Source organism: Mauremys reevesii, linkage group 7 (genome assembly GCF_016161935.1).
Source record: "Mauremys reevesii isolate NIE-2019 linkage group 7, ASM1616193v1, whole genome shotgun sequence".
In the NCBI taxonomy this organism is placed as follows: Eukaryota; Metazoa; Chordata; order Testudines; family Geoemydidae; genus Mauremys; species Mauremys reevesii.
Window position 1 is genome coordinate 63989573 of NC_052629.1, and position 12318 is coordinate 64001890.

Consider the following 12318-nt stretch of genomic DNA (forward strand, 5'->3'; position numbering starts at 1 on the left):
TACCCTAGTTCAACCCCACTTCTTAGTGTGGACCAGCCCTAAGTGTCATCCATCAATTCGATCTTAAGCGATCCTTGAATAAAGTTCAGTCAAACAAGAAACTCCTACTACACCAGTTCTGAGCTAAACCAAGATTTACTACAGAGAAACTGGATCATGATACCTAACTTTCTTCATGCTGATCAGAGTTCCTCCTAATAAGCATTTAGACATAGTGCTGAGAGCAGTGAAATCATTGAAAATTGACCAATCCATCCTATATTCCTGACCCCACTAAGAAATAAAACATAATACTTTAAAAAGTTGTGTCAGAACAATACAAGATTTTCAGCCAGCGGTTCCCCTGAGTAGACTCAAATGAGCCTTATCACAAGATGTAGTCTACAATGAAACATCTGGTCTGCTCATTAGGAGCAATATTGACAATTGCTTAAGAAAATCCATTAGAACAAGAGTCAGAAAACAGGAATGATCTGGTCTCCACTATGTAAAATGGAATTGTAGCTTTCAGTCCAACATACTTCACTAAAGTTAGTTTCCCACTGCTGGAAGCAGTTAAACTAAGTTATATTTTTTCTTTTCAGACACACTAAGAAAGGCATTAAACAGGTCACCTATCCACCCAAATCAAAACAATAGGCTCAAAACTGCTGGATTTGCACTATGGAATTTCATGGTCATTTGTATAAAAGTTCCAATGCAGGTAGGGCTGTATTTCCCATTTGTGATCAACTGATGTAAAATAAAAACTCTTTAAATCTTCATGTCTTAAAGATTCAGCATGTGAATGGAATGTCTTAGCTACAATGTAGTTTTCATTTAAAAACCGTTTACATGATTTAGAGGTGGATTTGTGTTTTAATCATATAAAGCCCAGTTTAGTGAAATGTTCCACACCATTACCTCTCAAAATACTGCAACTTCGGAATATGTGCCTCTGCCTGCAGGAGTGGGGTTTTTGCAAAAGAACAAAATAATTTATTGCCCAATTTAAAAAAAAAATTGTTTGAGTTGAAAGACATGCAAAAAACACATCACAGCACTCAATTGCTTTTTTCCTCCAACAGGATCTATATGTAGTATGTTAAAAAAATTGAACAAAAACTAACTGCTAGATTTGAATTCAACCAGAGAACACAAAGCTTTTAAGCTACAAAATCATTCAAATGTTATTGGCTGAAGACAACTCTCATATCTTATGCTCTTATTGTGTAAAAAGACAAATTGATATAGAGGATCCATAATTATCTAGACAAGATTAATTACTAGGCCAACAAAAATTTCAGGTAGATAGATTGTGGGTAGGTGTAAAGGACAAAAAAATGTTTAGAAACTCATTCTTTTTTATGCTTAACGCTATATAAAATAGTTAAGTAATGAACTAATTACAACTTATGATTCAATTTATTTTCTCCCACCCAGTAAAATTGTTGGGGGACTAGAGGGAAGACTGTAGGCTAAGATTTTGTCAACACCAATCCGGGGGGAGAAGGGGGATCTATTTTTTTATATCTAGTGTTTAGGTTTCTTACTCTTTTCTGGAAGATTTTCAGAGCAGTTTCACCTCAACTTATATTAATGTCAGTTTATACATTCTGTAAAGCAAAAATACTAATCTGACACTTCTCTGCTAACATCAAGGCTATTTTTCGGGGGGGGGGGGGGGTTTGGTTCATTTTAATATATAGAATGCATGCTAATGACAATAATTTGAAATGGAAAAGCCACTAGACAGAAAATGGTAGCTCTGCCTGCCAGACTTGTCAACTCACCTCTGCTGTAACACCAGGCAGCAACACCACATTTATAGACCAGATTAATTATATATAAATATATTTTGATATTCTTGTTTTAGACATGAGCAGAACATTAGGATGACTTGTGATGTAATTGGATCCGTATGTGTCAAAACGTCTGTTTATTTTTTAAACACCAGAGCCAATCCTTAATTTTAAATGCCACTCAAAAGCTCAGTTGCTAAAGATAAAGTTTTAATTACTGCAGGTGTGCCAATATATCTTTCTCATATTTTATTCTGTGATGTACTTCTCTTCTGGTACAATTATTTTATATTACATTTCATTACAGTCAATGACATTTGCATCATTCTGTTGGAATTACTGACATTAGAGCAGTTTCAAGCTTTTCCCATAATTACAAAAATGTTAAAGGACTCTTGGCAATCAATTATCATTTCTTCAGAAACTAGTTTCCATACGTGCACAGGGTACACTTGCAATTTATAGAAATAGTGACATTTACCACAAGAAGCACCATGTAAAGTTGACCAACAGCAATTTAGTTACTAGAATGGAGGTTTTCCAACATATTGTCAAACTGCTGTCAAGTTAGCGACAAATATTTTAAATAGAATACCCCATACTGAACAGCTATTTAAACCTAAAATCAAGCAGGACACAAGCCTGAAAATTAAATTCCATTTGTTGAATGCTAGATAACTCCTCAGTGTTTCCAAAATGTCCTATAAAAATGCTGCCTGACAGTGCCTTCTGAATCCTTTCCAGGTTTGGTAGTTATATGGAAAACACACATATACAAACAATGGTTCAATGAAATTCTGTAGTCACTTGCGTGTTTGCTCAAATTTTCCAATTCATATTCTGTAACATGACCTCAAATAACCGATCATACCTTATTTCCCACAGGCACCTCTTCTGAAGTGTTTTATTTGCAAGCTGCTCGTTATAGCAGCAAGAGTCAGTCTTAATATATCATTTTACAGTGGCTCTCATCCCAAATGATCCCATGTGAAACTTAAATTACACCCAATGATCTCTTTATCCACCTCTGAGATAGAATAGGGCAATTGGTTGATAGTATGTAGAAACAAAACAATAGTTCAGGGCAGGAAGTTAACACTCAAGTTATTTTTGAAAGTTTAATCCAAAATTACTTAGGCTGCTAAATCTCACTTTCAAAAGTATCTTGGAAATTAGGACCCTTTGAAAATTCTACCCTTTGGCACTTAAGTAATTAGTTTCATTTGGACATTCAGCTAGGACACAGGATTCAGAGACTCTTCTCTTGCCGTCACTAAAATTCTCATGGTATTCCTCATCATGACCTTTTTGGGTCTCACACAAAATATGGCACCTCCAACAAGATGGATCCATTTAACTTCATAAAAGGCATTCCTCAATACCAACTATGATGGAAGTGTGCCACCTGTTTACCGTAATTCACTAGTAGCACTGCCTACAATAGACTGAGCACGAGATCTGCAAGAAGTATCTCCAGCTGAAGACCTGGCCTAACCAATCTGATAGGGTCACAGCGCAAGGTAGAGTGGCTACACATTTTCCACAAAAAAGCTCCAAGTTTCCTGAACTGAGTGATTATCCCCTGGCACTATGTTGAAGGGCTACCGCATAGAAATTTATGATAAATCATTAGGAGAATAAGATATTCAGCAAGTGAAAGATACTGTATTTTAGATAGTAAAATGTAGTTGCAATAAACGCATCATGACAAGGAGCATTTCTTCATTCCTGAAAGTATCTAACATACTTTCAACACTGTTTAAATGACAGTAACAATTTCTTGCAAGGTCTTAAATTTCTACAGTTTTGCCATATCATACAAAAAAGTCAGGTCACTTTACTGATAAAAGCATTTTTGTTATTAACGAGAGAATAAAATGTAAGAGCCCTCTCTGCTGCAAATTCTGGGGCACAACAGTAGTAAAGATTAATAATTTTTCAGTACACGGTTCCAATATAAATAATTAAGGAACAGTTATTTAACTACATAGGTATCTATGTGAAACACTATCCTCTATTTTAGTACCATTAGTAAGTGTGCCAAACAAAGCTAGCCATGTGAAAAGATATTAAAATAGTTCATAACCCATCCACACCAGATATCATTTGTGGTAGCTGGTTTGTAACTCAAAAAAAATAACTAGGGCTGTCAAGCGATTAAAAAAATTAAACACAATTAATCGCAGTTTTAATCGCACTGTTAAACAATATTAGAATACCATTTGTTTAAATAATTTGGGGGTTTTCTATATTTTCAAGTATAGGGTCAGGACTGGGCGCTCTGGGCTGCTCCAGCCCCCCGGTTGCCAATGCCTCCTGCCCCACCCACAGGTATGCAATTAACACGTAAAAAAAAAAAAGCATTAAATTTTGCTTTTAGTTAATTACAAGCATTAACTGCAATTAATTGACAACCCTAAAAATAACCCAAATTGCATAACTGATATATTTGTACTTGGTATACTGTATAGCAGTGCTTATCAAAAATGGTGGTTCTATGAAAGTCTGCATACTTATAATGACAATTTTTATGTTCAGACATTAAATTCTTTAGATTCTGTAAAGAATCAGGAATAACACAATTATAGTGGAATAATTAACTCTCTGGAGGTATTAGGTATTCAACGTCAGACATGTATATCAGTTAAGCATGCACTCCTGTTACCAAGGTTTTACTTTTGGCCTTACAACAGAATAAGGTCTATAATAAAAGCTGTGAATATACACCTCTACCCCAATATAACACTGTCCTCAGGAGCCAAAAAATCTTACCGCGTTATAGGTGAAACCGCATTATATCGAACTTGCTTTGATCTGCCAGAGTGCGCAGCCCCTCCTAAACCCCCCCCCCCTCCCCGGAGCACTGCTCTACCACATTTATATTCGAATTCGTGTTATATCAGGTCACTTTATATTGGGGTAGAGGTGTACTTTTAGCCACTGTTATGATCTAACAAATGCCCAAAAGAACTTGTGAGACCCACACTGTCTCTTAAAGAAATGTGATTTAATGCTGCACATTTAACCAGCAAAAGTAAACTCTGTATTCTAGACTTCAGCATAGTTAGTTACTAACTTTTGTGGGCAGTACATGTTATTTTCTTACAAGCAAAAGATAAGGGAATACAATACAGTTGAGGCAGCACAAGTTAAGTTACAGTAGGCATACATCATTATGAAGGTTATATGTTTTTGTTATTTTAAAAATCACAATCCATTTTGCTCATTTTTCCTTAAACATCCTTAAAATATCATCCTTAAACTTTCCTTAAATATCTGAAGGATATTTAAGACACAGGCAATAAACAGTTTCATTTCTCTTAACTTTTATTCTAACAAACCACACTTCTGTGGACTGCACTTGTTTTTGCAACCATAGTGATTACATACATTTATTGGCTTCAGTTACAAATACCTATTCAGTATTACTTTAACATCAGCAAATTTGTTTTCAAAATGAGCCATGTAGGTCACTATAATCATGTTTCCAAAATGACCAAAGTTAACTGACAACACTACAATTTTTGAAGAAAGCTACAGATGTACAAAACATATTCTACAATACGAAGTTGTGTTATCATTTCTCTGTCAGTAGACCATGTAAAAGAAGAACATCTAGAAGTTTTTCACCTACTTTGCAAGCAAATTTTAAGACAAGGGAACAAGATTATTCACCTGTACTGCTTTATTTTGTTCTCCCAATTAGAAAAAAGTGACCATTTTCTATTTTACCTATGTATTAATGCTACTTCCATTTCCTCCCCCAGCTTGGCAGCCCCTCAAAAATGCTGAAACAGCAAAATGCAGAGGACATACCAAAATCATTAAAATACACAAAAGAAAGGATTTGACCAGAAAGTTGTACTGTAATCATTACTCTATAAAAATTTATATTTTAGCACCAACCAAATATTGTACTGACAAAATACATAAGCAATCTCTCTTAACAACCACCTCTCCGAGAAAGACAAGTTTACCCATGTGGGCAGCTTTATTCAGCGCACTGACGGCTTAGGCCCCTTTCGCAAATATACAGATTTTTTTTATGTCCATTTTTAAAGACTTGAGTAAGTCTGAACCTGATTTGAGTCCATTTTTTACTTCTGTTTCCAGCTGGAATAATCATCTACATGAACAAATATTTCAGAAATAAAATATAAAAGCCCAATCTTGTACAAGTATACTGTTTTGCTAACTGTTTTGATACTTGGCAAAATATTTATTTTTAAAAATGAATTTGTTCAGGGTTGACCCAATATCTACTGCTTAGATAGCCTTCATAAAACTTCCAACACAATTCTGCTTCAGTCTAACATATACTGACTTAATGACTGATACTTAAAAGTTTCCACAAAGCAGTGCTGGCTCACTAAATTCCAGGAAAGTTATTAATTTCTTCCATCTGCTTCTCCCATCCTCCTCCTAAATAAAGAGTATCAACTAAACCATGGCTTCATTTTATTATCTATACATCTTGGACAGCAAAAGGCAACAAAATAAACCATTTTGCATAACTCTAAAGGAGCAGCAATATATAAAAAATGTAAGCCTCCAAAAGAATAAACATAGCCCTGCCATGCATGTAAATCTTCACAAAGTCTGTCTTCGAAAATTATTCAAAAATGTTTCTCTTTAAGAACCATTCTGTCCCCTCCCCCCTACCCACACACACTCACAGTACTCATTTGTTTAGAATTTTAGTATTTGGTTCAGTAGTTTCCGGTTCTGGTTCTTGAGCATCTTGTCTCCCTCAAGAAAACATTAGGATATTCAGTGACTTAGCATGTGCCAGCAGAAGTTGCTAATAAAGAAAACACTGAATTCACAGGGGGTGGCTGGGTAAGGGAATTCTTTTCAATGAGAGTTTGTCATTTGACATGACAGGTGTGACAGTTTAATGCCCGCTAAAAAATGATGTTTCATTTTTAAGACGCAAGGCCACGGAGGAGAAAATCATTTGTCTTCAGTACTGAGCCATGAACTTAATTAGAAGTGCCAGTCAGTTAGTTTTTAGGTGTCTTAAAAATATTTCCAAGTCATGTTATGCAGCAACTGGCTATACAATCACTGACATACTCCTCCTCCAGTCAAAAGAATGGAAAACACTTATAGGGAGAACAGCACTAAATGTTAGAAAAAGCCCTTTAGCACAACTTAATACCGATGCATGGAGAAATAGCGTGTACCCACTCTCCAACAGTGTCCCTCCAGAGGGAAAGAAAGGTATCATGGGGTGGGGGTGGAGAGGTGGGGAAGAGGGAAGCTACACATACAAGCAAAGGCTGGCAAAGTAGCTACCTCTAGCAGAGGTTTGGCATCTGGCTACTCCTGTTAGCTAAAGCCTATAATCTTTCTGCCTAAGGGCAAGCCGACAGTACAACCAGGATCTACGCTCTGAGATCGATCCACCAGCCGTCGATTTAGCGGGTCTAGTGAAGACCCACCAAATTGACAGCAGATTACTCTCCAGTCAACCCCTGTACTCTACTCTGGATGAGAAGAGTAAGGTAAGTCGACGGGAGAGTTTCTCCCATTGACCTCCCATGGTGTAGACCCTGCAGTAACTTAATCTAAGGTACATCAACTCCAGCTACATTATTCACGTAGCTGGAGTTGTGTAACATAGGTCGACTTACTGCAGTAGTGTAGACACTAAGCAAGTAAATGAGGCCAGGGAAATAAAAGGCATATTAAAATAAAGGCCATTAAAAATAAAGTTCCCCTCCCCCTCACTGTAAAGAAACATTTACTTCTAGATCAGGGGTAGGCAACGTATGGCAAGCGTGCCAAAGGCGGCACGCGAACTGATTTTCAGTGGCACTCACACACCCAGGTCCTGCCCACCGGTCCGGGGGGGCTCTGCATTTTAATTTAATTTTAAATTAAGCTTCTTAAACATTTTTTAAACCTTATTTACTTTACATACAACAATAGTTTAGTTATATATTATAGACTTCCAGAAAGAGACCTTCTAAAAACGTTAAAATGTATTACTGGCACGTGAAACCTTAACTCAGAGTGAATAAATGAAGACTCAGCACACCACTTCTCAAAGGTTGCTGACCCCTGTTCTAGATGTAGGTTCCTGTACCTATGGCAGACATTTTGAATATGTTGATAAACTTACTTGATAAAGGCTGGTGGCATGTCCCTTTTCAAAATCTGGTCTTCAGTTGTCTGCACTGTTTCTTTTCCAACCTGTATGAAAAATCCAAGAGTCATATTTAACCCCTCAGCTTTGGAGTTTCAGTTTAATGCTTACATCAATCAGATCATATACCAACAAAAGGAACTAGAAACTGACAAGCCCTTTTATTAGTTTTGGTAATGTTTGTATAAAGTTTTGAATATGTAAAGCATTATATAGGTACTAAGTAGAATTTTTAAAGCTTACTCTTTTTGGAAAGCCTTAAATTCATGGACAATAAACTGCTTGTTAATCACTGTACATGTTTTGGGAGTGCAGTATGGTAATGTTCCCTATACAGATCTGGTCAAATAAATAATACCAATAAAAACATTGCTTTCCAATATTGCTACAGTCAAGTTTTGAGGAAACAATTCTCGCTACTGCTGAAAGACAATTATTTTTTACAGGTACACATCTACCTCGATATAACGCTGTCCTCGGGAGACAAAAAATCTTACTGCGTTATAGGTGAAACCACGTTATATCAAACTTGGTTTGATCCGCTGGAGTGCGCAGCCCCCTCCCCGCCCCCGGAGCACTGCTTTACCGCATTATATCCAAATTTGTGTTATATTGGGTCGTGTTATATCGGGGTAGAGGTGTAATATGCATTTCGAGAACACCAACTGCAGCACTGAGCCATAAAAATAAAATATCTAATCATTTTTTATAATGCAAATTACACGAGTTGAACATTTAGTCTTATAGCAATCTTATTTATGGGTTTGTGGGATTCCACTTATGTGAGCATGAGTATATGCTAAATGAGAGCACTTTTTTAAAGTGCATATTAATAGCCAAATAAAATTGGACACTGCATCTTTAGTGTAAGTACACCAAAATTACCTTGGTGCTAGTCATGTTATCATGTATTATGAATAAATGCATTTTATGTCCCGTGTAACACCTCTACTAAATCTCAATGCAGAAACAGAGAAGAAGCTAGTTTGTTTCTTCTTCCTACAGAAATTGTTAGAAAAAATCATCATTACACAATTATGCAAGAAAAGAGAAGGAACTTTATATCCCCAATAAGCTTTGCAGGCTTGCCAATAAAATGTGAATCAGAAAGAAGGCTCCAAGGTAAAAAACAAACAAAACAAATCCCTCTTCTACCCTTCGACCTGACTTGCCTATTAGAAAATGTAATTAACTACAGGAAGTAAACACACACACACACACACAACTATGCTCAGGCAAAGTAATGGTGCACAAGTTTCCCTTTATAGTTAATAATGAAGGGACTAAACTGAGATCGGGGTAACATTCACTGTTTTCATACACAATAGCTCTTGTGTTACACAAATCTTTCAAATCAGCAGCTGGTTCTCTGTGGTCTATGAGATCATAAACTTGACAGAGTCTTTCCAGTTGCATTGTTCACTGTATTTTCCAGCTGAATAAACCATTCAGCAATGCCCGGGGAAGCAGAAGGTCTTTAACCCAGACACTAGTTTATATTAAGTGCTTCCAGAGCTGCCTGAGCTACAGACAAAACAACATTGTATCCTAATTTTTACTGTAACAAATATGTTTTAACATACAAGCATTAAACTGAAGAGGTTTGCCTGAGTTACACTCCCAGACCAGAGAGATGTTAAAGCTGGTGCATTTTATTAAAACTTTTGTCAGAATCCATAAGACACACATAGAGCTTGCATAAGCCTCAGTCCTCTAGTGTCTTCCAGGAGCACAAGCTACTGCTCATCAGCACCGTCCCCCTTTGACCTCTTCAGTACAGTTCTAAACTTTACAGGGACAAGACAGAGAAAATATAGCCCTGACATTTTCTAGTTCTTACACCAAAAAACAGTCCACTTTTAACCACTAACATACATATTGTAACTTAGGAATGCTACACTTGCAAGGTACAGGGGTCATTTCTGCCTTTGGATACACCACAGAAACTCCCACTCAAGTCCATCAGAGCTGTGTGCATATATGAGAAAAGAATATCCAGACTTCACGTGGAGGTAGTTCTCAATCTCTTTTTTGCATATATGCAGACTATAACAAGGCAAAATAAATTATAAAAATCTGTGTCTTTTGCAAAGTTGGTATAATAGAGCTGGGCAGTGATCTGTTTACCCATCTCATGAAAATCTGAGCTTTTGAAAAAAATTCCCAACACACGCTGGGATGAGAAAAGTAGAAATCTCAAAAAATTTTCAAACCAAAAACTTGAAAAAAAAATGTGTCTGTTTGGGTCAACAGAAATACAGGTAATTTCAAAGTATTTCAGTTTGATTTTGGCTTTTTTTTGGTTCTTCTACTGTCATTTTGAATGAGAAAACTAGAATTTTTTATTAGAAAATGTCAAGTCAAGAAATTTGTTGAAATCAGCCCATTCCTACAAACTGTTTTGATGAATCAGCATTTTTCTGACAAAAAATGTTTCAGAAAAATTCCCAAACAGCTCTTCTGTATAACTTAGTGCAGGGGTGGGCAAACTTTTTGGCCCAAGGGCCACACCTGGGAATAGAAATTGTATGGTAGGCCATGAATGGTCAGAAAATTGGGGTTGGAGTACAGGGGGGTGAGGGCTCTAGTTGGGGGTGCAGGCTCCAGGGTGGGGCCAGAAATGAGGACTTCAGAACGCGGTAGGGGGCTCTGAGGTGGGGTGGGGGCGAGGGCTCCGGCTGGGGTGTGGGCTCTGGAGTAGGGCTGGGAATGAGGAGTTTGGGGTATAGGAGGGTGCTCTGGGCTAGGATCGAGGGGTTCCGAGGGCAGGAGGGAGATCAGGGCTGGGTAGTGTGACCAGACGTCCCAATTTTATTGGGACCGTCCCGATTTTGGGGTCTTTTCTTATATAGGCTCCTATTACCCCTCACCCCCAGTCCCGATTTTTTTCATTTGCTATCTGGTCACCCTAGGGCTGGGGCAGGGGGTTGGGGTGCAGGAAGGGGTGAAGGCTTCGGCTGAGGTTATGGGCTCCGGGGTGGGGTTGGGGATCAGGGGTTTGGGGTGCAGGAGGGTGCTCAGGGCTAGGATCAAGTGGATCAGAGAGTGGGAGTGGGATCAGGGCTGGGGCAGGGGGTTGGGGCATGGGAAGAGACTCAGGAGGTGCAGGCTCCAGGCAGCGCTTACCTCAAGCAGCTCCCGGAAGCAGCGGCATGTCCCTTCTACAGCTCCTAAGCAGAGGCACAGCCAGACGGCTCTGCACACTGCCCCATCTGCAGGCACCACCCCTGCTGCTCCCGCTGGAGCACCAGAGGGGGGCCATGCTGCGGCTTCCAGGAGCAGCATGAAGCGGCCCCACACCCTGTGCCCCAGCTGAAGCGGGGCCATGCCACGGCTTCTGGGAGCCATGTGGAGTGGCCCCCGACCCTGTGCCCTGGTTAGAGCGCTGGAGGGAGGCCATGCTGTGGTTTTGGGGAGCCACATGGAGCAGACCCTAACCCTGCTCCCTGGCTGGAGCGCCAGACGTGGGGCCATGCTGCGGCTTCTAGCAGCCACATGGTGTGGCCCCCAACCCTGCTCCTCAGCTGGAGTGCCGGTACGGGGCAATCCGTAGACCCTGCTCCCCCGCGGGAGTTCGAGGGCAGTCTTAAGATGGCTGGTGGGCCAGATCTGGCCTGCAGGCCGTAGTTTGCCCACCCCTGACTTAATGGGTGGTACAGTTAACATAAAAGGAGTATCTATGTTTACTAATATTTCAAGAACTTCTATAGTTTGATATTTTCTACACAACATGTTTTAATCAGATAAACAGTAAAGCAAACTGGGTGATCTTAATCTGGACTTGAAAAACTCACTCTTGCTCTGTGCGAGAAGCTTGCCCTGGCAAGTGACAGGGACCACCCCAATTTCTGCAGAATCGAAACTTCCATTTTAAAACAAAATTAAGTGTCAGCACTTACAGTTGCAAAGAAGGCCTCCCAAAGGTGAACAGAATCTATGGACACTTTCAGTGACTCTGTTGCAGTTCACAGATTGACCAAAAGCAACAGCATGAAATTGAGAAACCTGGCTGTTGCTGGGCAAACCAATAAGCCGCACAGTTTGGGAGGAAGGGGAATGAAAAAAGCAAGGAATGGAATCTAAGAGAGATTAAGGGACGTATATAGTACGTAGTAGAAACTTCTTTCATCCTATTATCTCCTCCCCCGCAGTAGCCACTAACTAAACTCAAAAAGAGGAGACACCTCCCTTCTAGAAGCTAAAGGAGTGGAGTTTCAGATTTATCCCACACCCACAAGCCAGAGGCAGATATGAAGAATAGATTCTCCTGCACAAAGGTAAAGGACAATAGGCTGGTAGGAACTCTTAGCAGTTAGGGTAGACAAGAGGCTGGGCTCTTCATCAAGCTGTAGCTCTCTGACCTTGTTGGTGAGGACCTTATTCCCT

The 12318-nt window shown here is 39.2% G+C and overlaps 1 protein-coding gene across 4 annotated transcripts in view; it reads right to left on the reverse strand.

Moving 5' to 3' along the window:
* The window catches only part of VCL (vinculin), a 98377-nt gene that overhangs the window by 56709 nt on the left and 29350 nt on the right, over positions 1–12318 (reverse strand). For all 4 annotated transcript variants that reach the window (XM_039546531.1, XM_039546532.1, XM_039546533.1 and 1 more), the window contains exon 2: positions 7909–7979. In XM_039546531.1, coding sequence (XP_039402465.1) covers positions 7909–7979 — 71 coding nt within the window. The remainder of the gene's footprint in view (positions 1–7908; positions 7980–12318) is intronic.